Here is a 23,237-nt window from a genome sequence, read left to right on the forward strand (position 1 = left end):
ACGTACAACAATAGTTTAGTTATATAATATAGACTTATAGAGAGACCTTCTAAAAAACGTTAAAATGTACTACCTGCACGCGAAACCTTAAATTAAAGTGAATAAATGAAGACTCGGCACACCACTTCTGAAAGGTTGCCTACCCCTGAACTATATCATCTTTAAAGTAGCAGAACTAGCTTCTTGACCCAAAGCCATTTGGGAATGGATATATGAAAAGGCAAAACATCTCAGCAATGCCAATCTTAGTGGATTATGCATAAACCCAATTTTTTATAGAGTGATAAGAACTTTATAAAAGATGGCCTCCGATATCACAGCCCTCTCCTTATTTCTTGCCCACTTATTCAAGCAGAAACGGAAGCCTGAAGAATAAAAAAGAATCACCTGTTATATATGTAAAACACTATATTTTTAATTTTTAAAAACATAAAAATGCTATTTTAAGATCTATTTTTAAAAATACATTATTAAAAATGTACCGTTTTCTTTCCTTGGAGAAGAGAACAGCTGTCTGCTCAAACTATTTAAAACCCTGAACAGATGTTAGAGCTTACATCATTGCAACTATTCAAAGAATATTCCCACTGTGTCACTCAAAAACATTGTCTTGTCTTCTTGGATTGAATCTATTTTTTAAAAAAATTACTATTATAGGGCCAATTTCTGGCCCATTTCGTCACAGTGCTGGATGCCCCCTATAAAACTCACTAATGTCACCACCTCATAGGATCAGGCACAAAGTTTTCACATTAATTGAAAACAAAATGTTCATATCATTACTTTAAATGTATAATCTGTAATATGTAGTGGTACAGCATGGTAACACACAGCATATCCAATCCTAGGAGCAGGTCCATTATAAGTACTGTAGGAATATAAGAAAATCCAGATTCTCTTATTTGACACATTTGTGACAGAGAGATGATATTTTGAAAAATACACACAAATCCCACCATCCCCACGAACACGATACAGTTCTGCGGTGATCTGAAAGCCTACTTTCGTCGTCTCCGACTCAAGGAATATTTTCAACGCACCACTGAACAGTGCACTGACCCACAGGAACCCTCCTACCAACACTACAAGAAGAAGAACTCTGCGTGGACTCCTCCTGACGGTCGAAATGACAGACTGGACCTCTAAACAGAGTGTTTCCGCAGACGTGCACAGGCTGAAATTGTGGACAAACAACATCACTTGTCCCATAACCTCAGCTGTACAGAACGCAATGCCATCCACAGCCTCAGAAACAACTCTGACATTATCATCAAAGGGGCTGACAAAGGAGGTGCTGTAGTCATAATGAACAGGTCAGATTATGAACAGGAGGCTGCCAGGCAACTCTCCAAGACCACATTCTACAGGCCACTATCCTCTGATCCCACTGAGGAATACCAAAAGAAACTACACCATCTGCTCAAGAAATTCCCAGCTACAGTACGGGAACAAATCTACATGGACACACCTCCAGAACCCCGATCAGGGGTATTCTATCTGCTACCCAAGATCCATAAACCCGGAAACCCTGGACGCCCCATCATCTCAGGCATTGGCAGTCTTACAGCATGATTATCTGGCTATTTGGACTCTCTCCTCAGATCCTACACTACCAGCACTCCCAGCTATCTTCGAGACACCACCGACTTCCTGAGGAAACTACAATGCATTGATGTTCTTCCTGAAAACACCATCCTGGCCACCATGGATGTAGAAGCACTTTATACCAATATTCCACATGAGGATGGACTACAAGCTGTCAGGAACAGTATCCCTGATGAGGCCACAGCAAGCCTGGTGGCTGAGCTTTGTGACTTTGTCCTCACCCACAACCACTTCAGATTTGGGGACAACTTATACCTTCAAGTCAGTGGCACTGCTATGGGTACCCGCATGGCCCCACAGTATGCCAACATTTTTATGGCTGACTTAGAACAACGCTTCCTCAGCTCTCGTCCCCTAGTGCCCCTCCTCTACTTGCACTACATAGATGACATCTTCATCATATGGACCCACGAAAAGGAGGCCCTTGAAGAATTCCACCTGGACTTCAACAATTTCCACCCCACCATCAACCTCAGCCTGGACCAGTCCACACAAGAGATCCACTTCCTGGACACTACAGTACAAATAAGTGATGGTCACATAAACACCACCCTATACCGAAAACCTACTGACCGCTATACGTACCTACATGCCTCCAGCTTCCATCCAAGACGCATCACACGATCCATTGTCTACAGCCAAGCCCTAAGATACAACCGAATTTGCTCCAACCCCTCAGACAGAGGCAAACACCTACAAGATCTTTATCAAGCATTCGTAAAACTACAATACCCACCTGGGGAAGTGAGGAAACAGACTGACAGAGCAAGACGGGTACCCAGAAATCACCTACTACAGGACAGGCCCAACAAGGACAATAACAGAACACCACTGGCCATCACATACAGCCCCCAGCTAAAACCTCTCCAGCGCATTATCCACGATCTACAACCTATCCTGGAAAATGATCCCTCACTCTCACAGACCTTGGGAGGCAGGCCAGTCCACGCTTACAGACAACCCCCCAACCTGAAGCAAATACTCACCAGCAACTACACACCACACCACAGAAACACCAACCCTGTAGCAAACCTCGTTGCCTACTCTGTCCCCATATCTACTCTGGCAACAGCATCAGAGGACCCAACCACATCAGCCACACCATCAAGGGCTCATTCACCTGCACATCCACTAATGTTATGTATGCCAGCATGTGCCAGCAATGCCCCTCTGCCATGTACACTGGCCAAACCGGACAGTCCCTCTGCAAAAGAATAAATGGACACAAATCAGACATCAGGAATGGTAACATACATAAGCCAGTAAGTGAACACTTCAATCTCCCTGGTCATTCTATTACAGATTTAAAAGTCACTATCATTGAACAAAAAAACTTCAGAAACAGACTTCAAAGAGAAACAGCAGAACTAAAATTCATTTGCAAATTCAACACCATTAATCTGGGCTTGAATAGGGACTGGGAGTGGCTGGCTCATTACAGAAGCAGCTTTTCCTCTCCTGGAATTGACACCTCCTCATCTATTATTGGGAGTGGACTACATCCACCCTGATTGAATTGGCCCTGTCAACACTGGTTCTCCACTTGCGAAGTAACTCCCTGCTCTCCATGTGTCAGTATATAATGCCTGCATCTGTAACTTTCACTCTATGCATCCAAAGAAGTGAGGTTTTTACTCACGAAAGCTTATGCCCAAATAAATCTGTTAGTCTTTAAGGTGCCACCAGACTCCTTGTTGTTTTTGTAGATACAGACTAACACGGCTACCCCCTGATACTTGAGAGTTAAGGTTGTCTGTTCAAATAAACGTAGGAAATTTTACTTTTGAGTGCTTAATTTCTCAATCTTAACACTGAACTATGACCTGTGGAAAGAAGCACATTCTTCTTGTGAGTGCAAAATTGAAGCCAGCTCAGGTATGACCTCCTCCCCCCCTGAACTAGCTGAAATGTAATGAGAAAAATATTTCTTCTATTAGAAGACCTGCTATATAAGTTACTTTTGCCCAGTTATTAGCAGAAGGTAATATTTGACTTGATCAGTCCATCACAGCTCGAAAGGAGGGCCTAAAATTCACAAAATACTGTTTCCATGGCAGTAGTTTCAGTAAGAAAACATCTAGTGGTAGGGAATATTACTGGAGGTGTTGACTTCATCAGCACACTGAATCTGGTAGTTTATTTCTTCTTTCTTGACATTTGCAGTTTACTTTCCCTTCTTTAATATCGGTGGGAGGTTATCTAACTAAAATAGTTTGTCTGTGCTCAAACTAAGTACTGGAGAAACAGGCACAGTAAGGTACAGAATTGCTAGATGAATGTGTTTGCTGGACAATATATAGTTTAATAGTTCTACATTGCTTAAGAAAATGATATTCAGAGTGGGTAGAAGGGAATGGAATATAAAGTGTTTGAAGGATAGTCATATTTTAAAACCAAATTTTGGTTTGGTTAAAAAGAGAGTGGGAGGCAGGGCAGTGAGAATAATGTAATGTTTATGGAAATGTTTTCCATGATTTTTTGGGAGTAGGAGGAGCAGGAGAAGCAATAGAGACAGATTGTTTAATGAAGACATTTCCCTGCAAAGGTAGGTGGAGAGAAAGATACAAAGAATGTGAAACTGACCAGATCTAGTTTTGTTGTCCAAACTGCATAAAGTGCAAAAAGTAAACACAATATAAAGTAGAATGAAGAAATGAAAAATTAAAAGAAAAATACTTTTCAAATTCTAATGGGTTGCTGGGTAATTTTTTAATACTGATTTTTATCTGAACAATGCTTCTTTAGTGTTCAGAGACATCTGGAACTGGCAAGATTTGCAATTGCTGAAGTTATAACTATTGCCACTAGAAAGCACATATATATGTGTCAGCCCAACATACTGTTTGATCCTCAGGTAAATATTTCATTTCCTTCTATGGTAAATCCTTCCAAGGATTGTGTGTGCTGATGTACAGTTGGACTTGATGCCAAAACTCAGGGACATTTTAATGTTAAAGGGTACCGTAAGCTGCCTACACCTTCCCTCCTTACACACACACACACACACACACACACACACACACACACACACACACACCCCTCACGCATGCATGCATGAATGAATCCTTCCACTACAGCCAGGAAGTCTGCAGGGAAGAGAACTCAGCCTTTCTGAAGAAAGACTCTAGGATGCAGCATCATTTTCAGAAGTGTTGAGTCGAGGAGGATAACTGATAGAAAGAGAGAGTCCATGAAATACATGCTGTTTCTGGTGTCAAGATGAACTCCAGTGTACCTGGATCCTGATACGGCTGCACTGGATGCTTCAGTTTTGGATGTGAAGCAACATTATTAAGGGATGCAGCTGCACCAGTGAATTCCTATTTCTACAGCTTCTGTGCTATGTTAGCCTATCTACTGTAATTTCCACTGGTACAGATGAGACAAAACTGTTTAAAAATAGAGTTCCCCAGAAAAGAAGAAACAGAATATAAATGAAATACCACCACCATAACTAAAATGATAAAAAGATTTTGGCCCTGTAGTGGTTGGGTGCTTAAATGCATTAATAAAAGGCTCTAAATATGGAATAAGAAATAATAAAATAAGGCCCATGGTATAAATAATTATTTGAAAGGTCTGTTAATTTGTCCTATGAAAGCACAAGATGGCAGCATTAGTAGTGCCCCAGAACAAAGTGAAGGTTTCTGGAATTTTGTAGGCCTCTCTAACCACACAAACCTCTTATCAGAGGAGGTAGAATAGTTTATGCACTTAATAAACTTCCCAAAAGAGAGAAGGAACCAAAGACATTAATCTGAGGAAAAGCACAACTCGGTGCAAATGCACAGCGTGGCATTCACTCTGGTGCAAGGGCTCAGGAGAGCCACTCAGCACTGTTTAAGCTTCCTAGTACAGTAGTTCTTGTGGAGCCAACAATAGAGCATAGGGCAGAGGGAGAACGGAGTGCCAGAAAGGGTCTGTGTGGAGGCCATGCATAAGTCTGCATGGAGGATGGCGATGGGCAAGGGACAGCAGGGGAAAGCCACCTGATGCCACAGTGAGAGACAACTGTATAAGACAGACAGAGAAAGTATTTAAGCACAAAAGGCTCAATCCAAAGCTCACTGAAGTCAAAGGAATGACTTCTGTCGATGTCAATTGGCCTTGGCTCAGGCCCCATTGTGGGGTACCTCAAACAACTGGATATTGACCCACTATCAACATGTACTGCAGTTCTACACAGAATTATCCTAGACCACTAAGCCAAACTATGGGATAGATTAATACGGGATATTTTGCACTGAGTAGGGGGTTTATTTTAAAATTACATCCTATTCAATTGTATGATTCATTCACTTCCAGACTGTAATAGCCCTATTTCCCCCCCAAATTCTCTCTTCTCTCTGCAATCCCTCTTGTATTTTTCTTATATTTCTCACTAACAACTGTTTAGTAAAATATCTACATAAATAAAACATGGAAAACCAGCTCACCTATGACGGATACACATCCTAATGGAGCTATAAGGGTGGCTGGAGCAAATCCATAAGCTGCAGCGTTTCCCAGCTCTCCAAGCCCCATGAGGATAATTCCACACCACCACAGCTTGCTTGTGTAATAGGGCTTTTGATTTGCTTGGCATGCCAGTCGGAGATGAGCATATTTCTGGAAATTAATTATTAGGAACAGATGAAAAAGAAGCTTTCATTGTGTTAATACATAGAATGAAATTTGAGTAATTAGGGGGCCTGTCAACTGCAAATTCCAGGTACATCAAGATTTCATCTTTTTTTAAAATTAGTTTCAGTTTGATGTTGCAGACATAGTGCTTTGTACTAATACAGTGCTACTTTGGCTTGATGCTTCCTTAACCAAATACCCTGGTTTGAAAGGATGAAAAATCTACCCCACTAGAAAAAAAATATCAAGGCACTCTGAAGTTAATATATAGTCTAGGTGGCTAATACTACAAGCCTCTGGTGTTATCTCAAAGGGTTTTTCAGGAAGAAAAAAAAAATTCCCAGGGGAGCCTAAGCGGCAATGTATGAAGCTGAAGCCACAAACTAGGTGAAGTTGGCCATAGAGGAATGTGCTCCTTCTAGCTGATCCATGAAGTGGCTTCAAAGGAGCTTAAGAATAAAACTGTGCAACTAAGCCTGGCTAGTATCAGGAGGAACTGGCATTCCTTTCACACAAGACAGAGGCCTATTTCTGCTCACCTAACTCATGCATGACTTTAGTAGGATCACGCACATTAGTAAAGCAAGCAGGATTTGGGCCATGATCACCTGCTATACAAACAAACAAACAAACACCTGCACATTGTAAAGCATAATCTGGATTGGCTTAGTCTCAGTGAAAGAAAGTTTGTCAACACTGTCTATGTTCCAAATGTCTTAATTTCTATTTCAACAGTACTGTATAACATAGGCAAATAACAGTTTGTCAACACCTTTTTCTACAGGGCAGAAGTACTATTTACTTGTATGGTAATTGTTTTCTATTTAGTTTTACACCTTAAATTGTGCCGTGACCGGATGTTTTGATGACCGTGGTCATTCAGGTCTTCTAAAATAGGGTTCCGGCTGCACTGAAATCACTTAAAGGAGTGAGTAGATGATAGTCAAGAATGTATAATTATTGGGTGGATATGCAATTTTCACTATGCTAGTCTTGCTAGTTCGTGATACCCTGCCTATCACGCTGCCTAATATTGTCTCGGTTTCTCCCATCTGTCTGTATCCATCTGTTGTCTCTTGTCTTATACTTAGATTACAAACTCTTTGGAGCTGGAACCATTTTTTTGTTCTGTGTTTGTACATCATCTAGCACAATGGGGTCCTGGTCTATGACTAAGGCTCCTAGGTACTATGTTACTACAAATACATACATAAATAATCATCTATATGGTCTCACATACAGAGCCAAATTTCTCACCAGCCCTTCTGCACAGTGTAAGAGGTAGTAACCAAGAGAGTTGGTGTTACTGCTCTACCTAGAACTAGTTGGGAAAATGCCTTTTTCCTTGTAGAAAATTTCAGTTTTTTGGCAAAAAAATTCTAAAACCAAAACATTTTGATTTGGAAATGCAGATGCAGTGCCTCATGGGAGTTGTAGTTCAGGTGTCCCGTTCTCCTCTAGAGGCTGGGCTCTCTGGTCAGATGACATCTCCCATGAGGCATCGTGGTCTTGCCTCTTGATGAGGGGAGGTGGTGCATCATGGCAGGTGCACGGCTGTAGTGCACCCTGCAGAATGACGTCCAGCAGGGGAGCCTGACCATGAAGCAGAATGGGAAGATAAGGCAGCTGAACTACAACTCTCATGAGGCACCAGAGTGGCATTTCAGAATCAACTTATTTTGGCTTTTGTCTGAAATATTTCAATTTTCAGGCTTCAGTTTAAAAAAATTATCCACAGAAAGCTGACACTTTGGGTGAGAAATTCCATTTAGTCAAAAACCTAATTTTCTATTGAAAAACAATTTTGAAGGAAAATTTCTGATTAGCTCTAATTGTACCCTCATTCTGTTCCCTCACCTGCAAAAAACAACATGGAGGCCCTGAGAAAAATTCTAGAGTGCATGAAGAGACACTTTCCATGTATTTGATCATACAACCCCAATCCACTGGCAGCTCTTACACATCCTCCTCTGTTCAGACTGCTCATGCTCCAAGAATAAGTATTTTGCCCACATGGGAGTTCTGAGGGCATTTCCAATGCAGCTGAAATACAGTCACAAATTTGTACTGACTTTGGTGCGTTTGTTTGCAGACTGCTTTTTTATTTGGGGACCAATGGAGGCGGGGAAGGGAACACAAGGAGAAGGGGTCATTTGGTGGGTGGGATAGTGAAGAGTAACAAAATTTGGCCTATATCCCATTAATATTAATAGGAAAATAAATGTTGGGGTTTAAAGAAGTCAGGTGTCCATTTAATAAACCTCTCTTTCATTACTAAAGGGGACAATACCATTTTTATAGCGCAACAGAAGTTTCTGCTGCAATTGGTTATTCATGGGGAAAGGGAGTAAGTCTTTATTAAGTTTGTACACAGTGTTTAAAGAAAGGAAGATGCTTCAGTTCAAATCCAGCCCAGGTTGTTAAAGAATAAAAGTTAAAGCTTGTTTGCAGGCCTGTGTAATCTCAATGTGCTTCCTAGTGAAGGTCCACCTTACAAAAAACACTTTAAGCAAGACTAGGGACAGAAACTCTGAATTACCTCTTCACCCTGGCCTTGATCAAACTTCCACTGTAGTTAATGGGAGAGATTTTCCACGCGAGTTGGATCTACTCCCGTTAGAGGAGATCCTAGTCTCCAACCCAGAATTGAGGAACACTGGCTCGTCTTAGAGAACAATGGCAAATTACAAGGGGTCTGCAGATACACAGAGTACTTCTGTTTCTGGGGCTGTCAATCTAGAATAATTCAAAAGCACTAAATCCACTTAAGAAAATAGGAGTGGGCTGGTGAAGACTTTCATGAAAGATTGTGTAAAAGAGATTATGCTGAGAGATAGATTTGCAGTTGCATCCTTAATAGACAAAATCAGTTTTATACTAAGAGAGCTTAAAAAAGCCTGAATACAATGTTACCAAAGTAATTTTGTGAGAAATTGCTTTTCTTTTCTTTTTTAAATCTTTGAAGCTTCAAACATGGATTCTGCCAGTAAAATTCATCTGTAAGATTACTGAAAAAACTTAAAGGGACATTTTCAAGATAAAAAAAAATCACAATAAAAAAATTGTTACTGTTTAACTAGTAGCAATTTTGATTATTAAAACAGAAGAGATTTTAAGAATTCACCTCAGTGATCCTTACTCATGCCAACAGTCCAACTGGGTTCAACGGATTACTCTTGAAGGTAAAGGTGCAAGGTCAGGACCTCAGTTTGCTTTTTGTCTTTTATGCTATTTATTATTAGTGTTTCCTTCAGCTTGCACAATGAAACTAGTCTGGCAAGCATTGCTTTCGGCCCCAATCTTGCAAACACTTAAGTAAACGTGTTATAATATATGGAGATATACCTGTCTCATAGAACTGGAAGGGACCTTGAAAGGTCATCAGGTACAGTCCCCTGCCTTCATTAGCAGGACCAAATACTGTCCCTGATAAGTAGGTTTGTTTGTTTGTTTTGTGCCCCAGATCCCTAAATAGGGCCCTCAAGGATTGAACTCACAACCCTGGGTTTAGCAGGCCAATGCTCAAACCACTGAGGTATCCCTCCCCCCCGTTAATTTATTTACAAGACTAGTTCTATTAAACAGGATTGGGAGCCTTTGTTTATGGGCAGCTTCTCTTTAGGATTTGCATTCACTAACACACTGGCTCTCAAGCTGAGGGTGACAATCACCACTGAGATCATGAAGAGGTCCAAGGGTGTAGTGATCTGCTTTCCTGTTTTTATGGCTAGTTGGAAGGAGGAATCCTGAAACTTTCTTCTGATGTAACATGGGGTCACACAGAAAAGGTAGAGAACCAGTGCACTATCACAGAGTCACTGGGGAAGGAAGTCTACATTTCAATGGACTATTAAAATGATTATTTAAAAAGTCCTTTAATTAAATAATAAAACATACATCATTTACTAAAATTTAAATAAATCCAAATAATTAGAAACAAATATTTCATACCTGGATATTCAAAGAGATACTAATCAGAAAATTTCCAGTGATTGCCAGCAAAACACCCAAGAGCTGAGTCTGCAAAATTTAATTAAAAAACAAAGAAAATTAAAACATTGCTACTTATGAATTTATACAGGGTAATAGAACAGAAGGATCCTGCTAACACTTTTGTAAAAGGATAAATCAGGAATAAAAAACCCCAAATAATTGATTTTTTTCAGTTATTGAATTCATGCCTCACTAAGTAAATCAACGAGGAAAGCCTCTGCCTGAATACCCATAAAGATAATGAAGATGGTGCATTCTGCCTGCGACATGAGCAGTAAACAACTGTAAATTGAAATGTTATTCCATTGTACAGTTGTTTTTGCCATCCTTTGACAGAACACATTGTATTATACCCAAAGAAAGCTTGATAGCATTTGAGAAAATGTTATACTGACGTGAATTTTTTTATACAGCTAAGAATGTTTAACAATTTTATTATAGAGGCTAGAATCGAAGTCAACAGCAATCAGACTGTGCACACCACAGCACAGTCATTTGTGTACTAATGTATTCATCATATGACACATGACATCCAGCAACACAGGTATCCTGATAACTTCCTTAATGCATTTTGTTATTTCATCACATTCTGTTCGAATTGGGATGTCTGCTTTTCAATAAGATTTGCGAACTTTACATAAAGTTGGGAAATTCAAAAAATAAAAACAGCATACATTATTTGGGGAAAAAAAGATATTTAGGTGCTACTTCAGCAAGCTCAAAGGCCAGACTACACTACAAAGTTACCTGTGTGGGTGCACCATGTTATAACAGTTGTGTCCTGATCATGGTATAATACAGTATGGTCTTGGCAGGGTGGAAACCATGTTCTAGTACCATGTGTCACTGTTCAGGAAAACTGCATCTCTATTCCCCCTCTATGGTCCAGCAAGGGCCCCACTCTCAGGCTTCTGGTTCCCAAGCAGTTGTCTTTCTCCCATCTGACTTGGGTATTCCCAGGCTGAACAGTTCCCTACCTTCACTTTTCCCTACCCATCAAAAGACAGGTTTCAGAGTAGCAGCCGTGTTTGTCTGTATCCGTAAAAAGAACAGGAGTACTTGTGGCACCTTAGAGACTAACAAATTTATTCATGGGCTACAGCCCACTTCATCGGATGCATAGACTGGAACATATAATAAGAGTATATATACACATACAGAGAAGATACCATACCAGTTCTAAGAGGCTAATTAATTAAGATGACCTATTATCAGCAGGAAAAAAACTTTTGTAGTGATAATCAAGATGGACAATTACAGGCAGTTGACAAGAGGTGTAAGGATAGTTATCATAAGGAAATAGATTCAAGTAGTGTAATGACTCAGCCATTCCCAGTCTCTATTCAAGCCAGAGTTAATGGTATCTAATTTGCAAATCAATTCAAGCTCAGCAGTTTCTCTTTGGAGTCTGTTTTTGAAGTCTTTCTGTTGCAAAATTGACACCTACAGGTCTGTTACTGAGTGGCCAGAGAGGTTGAAAAGACATCAAAAAACAGTCTGTCTAAGCAGGCCTGCTTGCTTTTTCTTCAGAGACTAATAAGTTGCCCACATTTATAAGTGACCATACAATTCTACCTAAGCACGCCTATCTTATTCTTAAAAGGGAAAAGCATTAGAGAGAAAAGATATTAAAAACAACAAAAGAATCTAAACACATGATAAACTTACCAGAGATCACCCCCTCCAACATGGGCTCTGGCAGAAGCAGTCCTTCAAAACCCCACCCCAGGGGTTTTCCTGTGGTTTCAAGTTCATCACACTCTTTGCTCAGAACAAGAACACAGGCTTACGGGGCCTCAGTAGGCCAAAGTCCTTCCAACCCTTCGTTAAGGATTGGGGCCCACAGGAGGGCCTGTCAGTTGGCTGGATCAGAACAAAAGCCCTGAGTCAGTTACTTATCCCAAAGTCCTTTCTTTGTCTGCAGGTCTCTGGAGAATCCAGTCTGAACTTCTGAAGAGACCCTGAATCAGTCAGACAATGGGTCTCCTCCCTAGAGTGAAGACTCAAAAAGGGTGATAGCTGGAGGAATTAGATCAGCATGCCCCCTCTTCCTAGAGAAGTTACATACACTCTCACAATAACCAAACAACTGCATTTTTAATGGACCCCAAAGGTATTAAACTTAATGTAATAAGGTTTAATTTAATTCAAAAAGGTTTATCTAGGATATTGCTACCAGGGCCGGCTCTAGGATTTTTGCCGCCCCAAGCAAAAAAATTTTTGGCTGCCCCCGCTTTTTTTCGTGGCCTCCTGCCCCTGGCTCCGCCCCAACTCCACCCCTTCCCCAAATCCCCAGCTCCACCTTCTCCCCCAGGTATGCCGCATTCTCCCCCCCCATTGCTTCCTGCGGGGCGCCCCCCGCAACCTCCCGACGTAGCTCACCTCCGCTCCGCCTGCTCCCCCGGGCGCGCTGCCGCTCCGCTTCTCCCCCCTCCCTCTCAGGCGAGGGAGGGGGGAGAAGCAGAGCAGCGGCGCATTCAGGGGAGCAGGCGCAGCGGAGGTGAGCTAGGGTGGGGGGCGCAGGAAGTAACGGGGGGGTAGAGGAACCGCTCCCCGCTCCAGCTCACCTCCGCTCCACCACCGCCGCCTCCCCCAAGCGTCTCTCTGCGCGGCTTCTCCTCCCTCCCAGCCTTGCTGCGCGAAACAGCTGTTTAGCATGCGGCAAGCCTGGGAGGGAGGGGGGAGAAGTGGAGCGGCAGTGGCGCACTCAGGGGAGCGGGCAGAGGCGAGCTGGGGCGGCAGGGACACTTTTTCCCCCATGCCCCGGAGTCGGTGCCTATGATGGCCGGCGCCAGAATGCTGCCCCTAGAAATGTGCCGCCCCAAGCACCTGCTTGTTTTGCTGGTGCCTGGAGCCAGCCCTGATTGCTACAGTCCTTTGGTCTTTGTCCAGACTAGGATTTAAGCATGGTGCTAGCATGCTAGCTAATAGGCTAACACATTTCAGTCTAGCGCAGGCAAGGCAGTGTATACTTTAACACTGTGCTGGTTCAGCTAGCTCAAGTCTAGCCTCTCAGGTTATGTCTACACTGCAGCTGGGAGGCAGGGTGACCAGGTGTCCAGTTTTCGACTGGAACACCTAGTTGAATAAGGACCCTGGCGGCTCCAGTCAGCACCACCAACCGGGCCGTTAAAGGTCCAGTCAGCAGTGCTGCAGCGCTAAGGCAGGCTAGTCCCTACCTGTCCTGGTACCGTGCTGCGCCCCAGAAGCAGCCAGCAGGTCCGGCTCCTAGGCAGGGGGACTACGGGGCTCTGTGCACTGCCCCCTGGCGGGGGCAGTGCCTGCGGGTGAGAGCAGCACACAGAGCCTCCTGCCCCCACATCTACTAGCGCTGGACTGCTGGCCGCTTCTGGGGCGCACGCTCCTCTACACCGTTGACTGGGAGCTAACCAAGGTAACCCTGAGTCCCAACCCCCGGCCCCACCCCAGAGCCTGCACCCCCAGCCCAGAACCCTGACTCCCTCCTGCACTCCAAGCCCCTGCTCTAGCCCTGTGAAAGCGAGTGAGGGTGGGGGAAAGCAAGCCACCGAGGCAGGGGAAATGTAGTGAGTGGGGGCGGTGCCTCAGGGGGTGGGGCCTCAGGGAAGTGGCAGGGCTAGGGTATTCGGTTTTGTGCCATTAGAAAGTCGGCAACCTTAGTGGGAGGTGTAATTTCCAGCTTGAGTAGATGTACGTTTCCAGCTCTGCTTGAGTTCGTGTGCTAAAATAGCAGTGTGGCCATGTGAAGTTTAGCAGTTAGCGCTAGGGTTGCCAGGTGCCCAGTTTTCAACTGGAAAGTCCGGTCAAAAAGGGGACATGGCAGTGTCCAGTCAGATGTACTGACCAGACACCAAAAGTCCAGTTACCACAGGCCGGGGGGAAGAGGGCCCTGGGTTATCAACCTACCTGCATCTCATGGGCAGGCAGGCAGCAGGCTCCATGTCAGGCTGCAGCTTCGAAGCAGAGCGAGCCCAGCTACAAGGAAGGGGGAGAACAGCGAGTGATGGGTAAAGAGAGGGAGAGGAGCGAGCGGGCAGCCTGGAGGAAGAGGTGGAGCAGGGGATAGGGCCTTGGAGGAAGAGGTGTGGCAAGGGGGGGGTCCAGTTGTCAGCAATTAGAAAGTTGGCAACCCTTGTTAGCACTCTAAAATAGCAACGTGGCACAGGTGGCAGCTCAGGCTAGCCACCTGAGTACTACCTAGGGTCTTGAACAGGCTTGTACTTGGGAACTAGCCTAAGCCGCTGCAGCCACACTGCTATATTTAGCATGCTAGCTCGATCAGAGCAAGCATGTATACATCTACCCAAGTTGGCAATTATACCTTCCAGCTGCCGTGTAGACATACCCTAACTCAACCAGCCCAACATGTGATAAGGTATACACTGCCTTGTCCATATACGGCGAGTTATATGGGCCCATGGCGCCCATGCTCCACCAATATTCAGGAAGGTGGGCCCGGCTCCACCAATGTTTGGGTTATATTTTCAGAGCCATCCCGTCAAAAGGATGGACCGGGTCAACTGCCTCGGGCCCTGCGCTTTGGTGAGCTCCGTGCTTTAGGGGGATGCGGGGTCCAGGGGGGCCTGAAAGGTTAGTGGGGGGCCTGGCAGCAGCAAGTGACCTGGCCCCAGCCCGCTCCGCCCTGCCTCTTCCCGCCCCTGCTCCACCCCCCCAGGTAAGAAATTATATTATCAATTTAGGCAATTTTCAGAGCAAAGGCCAGGTCTTCTTCTGTCTTGTATGCAGCACCAAGAAAAGTGTTGCCACTTAATAACAGAATGAAGGAAAGAACTCAAGCTTTTTCCAACTCAGAGCATAGTTTTCTCCAACTCAGAGAGTCTTCTAACAACAGTTGTTTAGCCAAATACTCGAGTCCTAGCACTTGCTGATAATCTTCCAGAATTGTCAGCCTGTTCCTGCACACTCTAGTTTTAGCTAGAAATGTAAACTAGGGTTACCATATTTAAAAAATAGAGGACACTCCACAGGCCCGGGCCCCGCCCCTTTCCCACTCCTGGCCCCGCCCCAACTCCACCCCTTTCCCGCCCCAACTCCGCCCATTCCCCCACCCCTTCCCCAAAGTCCCCACCCTAACTCCCCCTCCTCCCTCCCAGCCACGTGAAAAGGGCTGCCTGAGCGCTACCCGCTTCACGGTTTGCCGGGCAGCCTCCAGACCCTGCGCCCCCGGCTGGCACTTCCCCAGCGCAGCTGGAGCCCAGGAGGGGAAGTGCCCGGCCGGGGGCGCAGGGTCTGGAGGCTGCCCGGCAAACCGTGAAGCGGGTAGCGCTCGGGCTTCGGGCAGCCCCCAGGCCTCCGGACCCTGCGCCCCCGGCCAGGCATTTCCCCTCCTGGGCTCCGGCTGCTGTGCTCCTCCCCTGACTCTTCGGCTCTGTTTAAGAGCCGAGCTGCCCGAGCGCTCCAGCTTCGGGCAGCCCCCTTGCCTCCGGACCCCAGCCGCCGGCTGGGCACTTCCCTTCCCGGGCTCCAGCTGCTCTGCTCCGGCGGCGCAGGGTCTGGAGGCAAGGGGGCTGCCCGAAGCCGGAGCGCTCGGGCAGCTCGGCTCTTAAACAGAGCCGAAGAGTCAGGGGAGGAGCAGAGCAGCTGGAGCCCGAGAGGGGAAGTGCCCGGCCGGTATTTTTCCCGGACATGTTTGGCTTTTTGGCAATTCCCCCCGGACGGGGGTTTGATTACACTGCTCTACAGCCAAAATGCTTCTGAAATAAATGTAGTCAAACTTTACTAATTCTGGCTCACTGAGAACGAAAATGATGCTTAAAATTGTTGAATGGCTCTAGTTTTCAAGATATGCTATTGGGTCAGTATATACGACCCTTGACTTGGGAATGGCGGAGGATAAGTGAGTTATAAAGGGAAGGGATCTCAATTTAAACCAGAAATGACTAAAATACATCTTTGACTGGATCTATGAATAAATCTATGACTGGGTTTGGACAGTACTTGCTTTTTAGGCAAAACAATGAATAATGCAATCTGAAGCTGGTATTGCGTCATACATGATATGAATTGCATCATGTTATTCCTAGAAGTCATGGGTAATGCAATCATAACGAAGCTTACATCACTCTGCTGAACAAATTCTAGAGCTATATCAGCTCTAAAAATCATACAGTGTCGTGCTCTCTTATTTGTCAGTGTTTGATTTTGCAAAGGGACACATTTCTGTTTAGCCAAAGTGAGCAGAGATGCCTCGTACTTGTGTGAACAGTGCAGATAACTTCTGCTATGTTTGTGGTGAAGTGACTTTTACATCACAAAAGCGCAGTATAACCACTATGGTTAAGAAAGCCTATCACCTTTATTTTGGCTGCAAAATTGGAGATCTGGACAAGAGGTGGGCCCCACACATATGCTGCAACACTTGTGCAACAAATCTTCGCCAGTGGTTGAACAGGAAAAGGAAATCTATGCCTTTTGCAGTGCCAATGATTTGGAGAGAGCCAACAGATCATACCAGCAATTGTTACTTCTGCATGGTGCCTCCAGTTGGGAAAGGTGCGTCAAAGAAGAAAAAGTGGACTGTGCAGTATCCAAACATTCCATCAGCTATACGCCCAGTACCCCACGGAGAAGGACTGCCGGTTCCTGATGCACCAGAATCATTCTCACTTGAGTCAGACGAGGAAGAGGATGAAACTTCTGGTCCTGAACCATCAATGTCACAGGACCCACATTTTCTCCCATCCTCTTCCTCTGAACCACACCTCATAACACAAGGTGAACTGAATGACCTTGTCAGGGATTTGGAACTACCCAAGAGTAAGGAAGAGCTGTTGGGCTCCAGACTACAGCAGTGGAATCTCCTGGCAGGTGATGTTAGGGTTTCCATGTTCCGTGACCGCCAAAAGGATCTTGTCCCATTCTTCTTCATGGAAGGTGATATTGTAGCCTGCAACAACATCGATGGTGTGATGGCAGCCCTCAACATTGTTCATGATCCAGATGAGTGGAGACTGTTCATTGATTCATCGAAGACGAGTCTTAAAGCTGTTTTACTGCATAATGGCAATGTTTTGCCATCAATTCCAGTTGGTCATGCAGTGCATATGAGGGACACCCATGACAACATGAAACAACTTTTGAGGTGCATAAACTATGACCAACATCAGTGGCAGCTTTGTGGCGATTTGAAGGTTGTTGCTCTCTTGCTTGGTCTGCAGACTGGATACACAAAGTACTGCTGTTTTCTCTACGAATGGGATAGTCGTGCAAGAGATCCCCACTACATCAAGAAAGATTGGCCACTCCAACAGTCATTGGAGCCTGGGAGGAAAAGTGTTCAGCATCCACCACTTGTTGAATCAAGGAAGATTTTGTCACCATCCTTACACATCAAGCTGGGTATGATGAATAACTCTGTCAAGGCCATTGACAAAACACAAGCAGCTTTCAAGTATCTCCGTGGAAAATTTTCAAGGTTAAGTGAAGCTAAGATAAAGGAAGGTGTCTTTGTTGGTCCTCAGATTCGTGAACTTCTTTGAGATGATGCATTTGACCATGCACTGCGTGGCAAGGAAAAGATGGCATGGAAAGCCTTCCAGTTAGTGGCAATAAATTTTCTCGGAAACAACAAGGCAGACAACTACAGGTTGTTGGTGGAAAACCTCCTCAAGGCATACAAAAGCCTTGGTTGCAACATGTCACTAAAGATACATTTTTTGCACTCTCATCTAGATTTTTTTCCACCGAACTGCGGCGCAGTGAGCGACGAGCACGGCGAGCGATTTCACCAGGACATTGCAACAATGGAGAAACGCTATCAGGGCAAATGGAGCCCATCAATGCTTGCAGACTATTGCTGGACAGTGACAAGAGATGCTCCATTTAATGAATACAAGAGACAAGCCAAGAAACGCCGAGTAGACACTGAATCGGACTAAACTATGTACAGAATAGTTTTTTGCCTTTTGTTTCATAATAAATTTTATTTATATAACCCTTTTGCTGATTTTTAAAGTGTTACATAAACAGGACAGGTGAAATATTATCATGTAAAGCAACCATAAACACATGTAAAGACCTAGGTTTACAATTTGTGATTAAAACTCTACTATCTACACAATATACAGACACAAAATGTAAAAACTTAAATATCTTAGAAACAGTAGCCAAGCAGTTGTTTTAATTGTCATATTTGAATTCAGCACATCAAAATACATAATAAATAGCACATTTTATTTCTGAAGCAGACGACTTCTCAAAAATTGTAGACCAGTGTTACCAAAAAGCCGGACATGTCCGGGAAAAACCGGACGTATGCTAACCCTATGTAAACTAGTAGGCTGATAAGGAGCACTGCAGACTTGCTGCCCAGAAAAAAAATGGCCTACTCTCTCCTTTTAGAGCCTCCCTCAACCCTGCACCTCCCAAAACCCAAAACAAAGCACAAACACGAAGCTGAGTTCAGCAAACATTTTCCTGAGCCACTTGCTGCTTTTTCAGAAACTTTTCTAAGCTCCTGGAAACCCACACTCCTTTTCTTTTGTTCTAGTAGCCTCTGACATACCAGTGAAGAGATGCTGTTAGAATCCTGACTAGATGAAAGCTGTTATTCTTTGCTTGACTGAGCTTTCCACAGACACTACAGGCTTCACTGTCTGTCAACTTGACTTGAGGACTGAATCATTGCTGCATGATAACAAAGGCTCCAAATGATAACATTCATGGTGGCTTAGTCACTGCAGAGAAATACAGCTTGTCAGGGGAAAGAGAGAAACATAAAGCAAGGAGATTAATATCAACAGAAAAGGAGTAGATAAATACAAGAACCCAGTGACAACAAAGCCAAAAGCCAAAAAAAAAAAAAAAAAAAAAAAAAAAAAAGGAAAGAAAGTGTTGAGAGAAAATAAGTTAGACTCACAGGACAAACTAAATGGAGCCAGGACTTGTCTACACACATACTGAAACCAAAATAATTAAATCAGTTTTAATTCATACCCTCAATTATTTTGATGAAAGTCTGCATATGCACACAAGGGCCCCACTTTGATGTAACTTTTATAATAAACCCTCTGTAATGTAGATTTAAGTGAGGTAGAAGTCTGATCAAAACAAACAGAAAAAATGTAGACTGAAATAATGCAATCCACACTAGTTGTTACATTGGGTTTGTCTTGACTAGGATAAAATATGTATAGTTAGAATGTGTTAGCTAAAATTCTAGTAAAGGCAAGATGTACTAAAATGTTAAGCTGGTTGACTTGAAGCATTGGGGTTTTAGCATCTGTTAGTTAGAACGGGCTAGTTAATGTATTGTAAAACAAATGCTCCTACCTTTCTATTCAAGACAAACCCCATTTAAACTAGATTTCTGACACCCTGTGCCTAGGACACAGGATGCCTGATTCCCCTCTCACATTCTATCCAGACTAGAGTGTTTGGTCATGTTGTAATTTAACACTTTGCTTGTAAATGCTAATGTACACATTTCACAAACATTTGTTCTAGAACACAAGCATTGCTTCTGGTGGTGGCTGACCCATCAGGTAAACCCTGGCCAGGAGCAATTGTTTGTGAGGTGTCCACATTAGCATTTGTGATCATGTCGGGTTAATTCACTAACTGATAACCAATTAAAATTTGTTACAGCAGGACCAACAACTCTAGTCTAGATACCGTGAATGTAAATCAGCGGTTAACTCCTTTGAAGAAGATGGAGTGACTTGTAAAGCCAGTGAATTGAGTCCTTGTTTGTTTTGTTAGATAGTGAATGCATTTACTTTTGAAAGCTAGTTGAATTTTCATTGCTCACTCCTACGAAAATAACAATGCTGCATTTCTTTAGCTCTCATCTTTTAGTTACATACCAACTGGCTATCTCCAAGTTTACTGTAGTACATTCCAAAGTCCAGATTAGTCACTAGAGAGAAAGGGTATACACCCAACTATTCATGTTAACAAGGTTTATTCTTTTCAGGGGGTCTGCGGTGATATTATAAAGAAGAATGTATAACTGTTACTTTATTAATGTCACCAAAACTACAAATGGAATAATTACAGCCTTGTATAGTGTAACTTCATTTATCAGGTTACCAAAGGATCTGTCACATCCCTCAACACCATTACACACCTTCTACTGCTTCCCTACAAATCCAAAACCCTGGTTTTTGAGCCGATTTAACTTCTGTTGGAATCAATGGGAGTCTTTCAATTGATTATCATGGGAGTTGAATCAGACCCATTCTGAAGACTGAGACATCCAAATCTTTTTGAAAATAGAGTCTTCCAAACTCTGTACTGTTTAAGTTATTTCTTTTTGCATGATACATGGAACTGTGTTTTTATTTTACAAGTTTTCTTGAGCTCATCTTCTGCTCTGCATTCCCCCTCCTGACAGAGAGCAACATTTAATTTTAATTACTGGCTAGCAAATTCAACAGTAATGTTCACCTTCCTACATAAACTAAATTAGCACAAGTATAAATCCTTCATTTAGCTCAGAATTACACTGGCACTAAGGAATCAAATGGGCGATGCCTTTACAGTCCTCAGATAAATCAAAAAATAAACAACTTCATCCTGGCAAAAAGGAGCCACTACAATTATTTGAGAGCTGGAGAAAATGCCTTAGAGGTAGAGCCTTGCGTGGATACAAAATTTTATATCCATGGATATCTGCATCTGCAGAACTGTATCCATGGATGCGGATATCCACGGATATAAAGTGGATATCCATGGAGCTGCAGGGCTCTACTAGGAAGCGCAGCGGTGAAAGAAGCAGCATGCTGGGCCACTGCTCACAGAAGCCAGAGCCCCGTGCTGGCAGCTTCTCTGGTGTGGCTATACCGCCTCCAGCCCTGCCCACTGGGGCAGGCACCACGCTCACCAGCAGCTGTCCCTGGTCTGCTCGTGTGTGCAAGCGGCTCGCTCTTCTTAGAGGGAGAGACTTACGCCATGTCTATACTACAGAGTTAAGTTGATTTAAGTTATGTTGACTATCATAAGATCCTTTAATTACATTGGTTGTGCATGTCCATACAACTCTCCTACTGTCGACGAAGCACGTCCACAATCATTGCTCTTGCTATCCCACTGAGCAATTTGCCACCCTGTGTCACCCTCTGCTGCTGGGAGCTCTGGGAATGGATTGTAGTGCATCATGAGGGCGTGCTCGCCATCCCGTGTTGCAGTTCTTTTCGTCCCCTTATTCCATGGGCTTCCTACTTCGTTTCACGCCATTTTTCAACAGGCCTTGTAAACTGTGTGCCCACCATCTCTGCCTGGCAGCATGGATCCTGAGCTGCTGATCGGTCTGGTGATGAGCGTTATGAACACAGTGCAACTGTTTCTACAGGCCTTTAAACAGGGGAGAGGTACCTGTGTACCTTCAGGGCAGCGGAGTTCAAACTGCTTAACGAAGCAGTAAGGATGGGCATTGTGGGACATCTCCTGGAGGCCAATTAGGGTGACATAATGAAGCACAGTGTCTACATTGATGATACGTCACTCTAAGTATGTCGCAAAAGCTCTATACCTAGGGTGACCAGACAGCAAATGTGAAAAATCGGGATGGAGGTGGGGGGTAATAAGATCCTATATAAGAAAAAGACCCAAAAAATCGGGAATGTCCCTATAAAATCAGGACATCTGGTCACCGTATCTATACCACTTGTTGAGGTGGTTTTATTATGTCAGCGTAGCAGGGGAGTTACATCAGCAGGAGGAGCATTTCAGCGTGTACACCTCCACTGTTTTGTGATGAAAGCTGACTTTTATCAACAAAACTGTGTCGGGTACACAAGGCCTTAGAGAGCACAGTCTGTTTAGCTTGTCAAAAAGAAGTCTGAGAGGTGACTTGATTACAGTGTATAAAGGATCTTCACAGGGAGAAAATACCAGGTAGTAAAGGGCTCTTTAATCTAGCAGAGAAAGGCATAACAAGAACCAGTGGCTGGAAGCTGAAGTCAGACAAATTCAATTTAGAAATAAGGCACACATTTTTAATAGTGACGGTGATTAATCTTTGAAACAAACTACCAAGGGAAGTGGTATCTTCATATCAAGACTGGATGCCTTTCTGGAAGTGATGCTTCAACCAAACAAGCGATGCTTTAGTCAAACAATGGGTGAAATTTAAAGCCCTGTGAGAGGATCTAATTGTAAGCGGGGGAATGATCCCGCTATTGTGGGGAACTTTCCTGGCTTCTGCACTACCCCAGTGAAGTGGGCTAGCGAAAGGATCTGAGTCCTCGCTCCCACTTCCTTTATTCAGAGGCCTCCCTGCTGTTGAGGACTCCCCTTCCACTCTCCTGTCTGGCAGAATCCTCGTAAACCCCGACAAGGCTGGGCCCAGGATTCCTGGGGGGCTCGACCCCCAACCCTGCTGTGGTCACCCAGGACAGGGGCTAGGGTGTCCCCACTCTGGGGTACTCTCTCTGCACTGGGCACCTCCCTGACCCACTGATCATTTCATACAATTTAAAGCAAATACAAGTTGTTTAATTAATAATTTTTAAAAAGAATAAGGAAAAATGGGAAAGGTTAAAGGAAACACGTCACCCAGCTCTGTGGCAGGGAACATCACAAACAGTGTCTCTGGAACGTCAGGGCAGTTCACAGTCTGTTCCTTGTAGGTCCCAGGCTCCTTCTCAGGCCCTGGCTGTGCTGCAGAGACGCTGCGGGTCGGACACTTGCTCTGGCGGTGGCCACACGCTCTCAGCCTCTAGGTGGCAGGACCCTTTTTTCCAGCATTGCCCCTGCCCGATCGGGGTTACGATCCCCTCCAAGTCTGGCCTGCAGAGCCTCTTGGCTGAGGCGTCTCCCTGTGCTGGGCCCACTGCCCAGGGTCCCCCTCACTCTCCCCAGCTGCTCACCACACCCGGCTCCGGACGGCTCCAGCCCTAACTCCAGCTCCACTCTGCCTCAGCACGGCTGCAGCTGCTGCTCTGCCTTCAGCTCCCTGGGCTGCTTCTCTGGCCTCTCTGGCTCTGGTTGCTACAGCTCTGCTCCCAGGACAGGTCTGCTCTGCGACTCTGCTCCCAGCTCTGACCTGCGCCCTGGCTGCTTGTCTGTCCTCTCTG

General features: G+C 44.3%; 1 protein-coding gene across 1 annotated transcript in view; it reads right to left on the minus strand.

The window, feature by feature from the left end:
• NIPAL2 (NIPA like domain containing 2) overlaps window positions 1-23,237 on the minus strand; it is a 73,652-nt gene that overhangs the window by 38,523 nt on the left and 11,892 nt on the right. Inside the window, exons 2-3 of the mRNA XM_024105284.3 lie at window positions 10,180-10,248; window positions 6,042-6,213 (exon numbers count right to left, since the gene is read on the minus strand). Of these exons, the coding sequence (XP_023961052.2) occupies window positions 6,042-6,213; window positions 10,180-10,248 (241 nt within the window). The remainder of the gene's footprint in view (window positions 1-6,041; window positions 6,214-10,179; window positions 10,249-23,237) is intronic.

The sequence above is a fragment of the Chrysemys picta genome, chromosome 2, assembly GCF_011386835.1.
Source record: "Chrysemys picta bellii isolate R12L10 chromosome 2, ASM1138683v2, whole genome shotgun sequence".
Lineage (NCBI taxonomy): Eukaryota > Metazoa > Chordata > Testudines > Emydidae > Chrysemys > Chrysemys picta.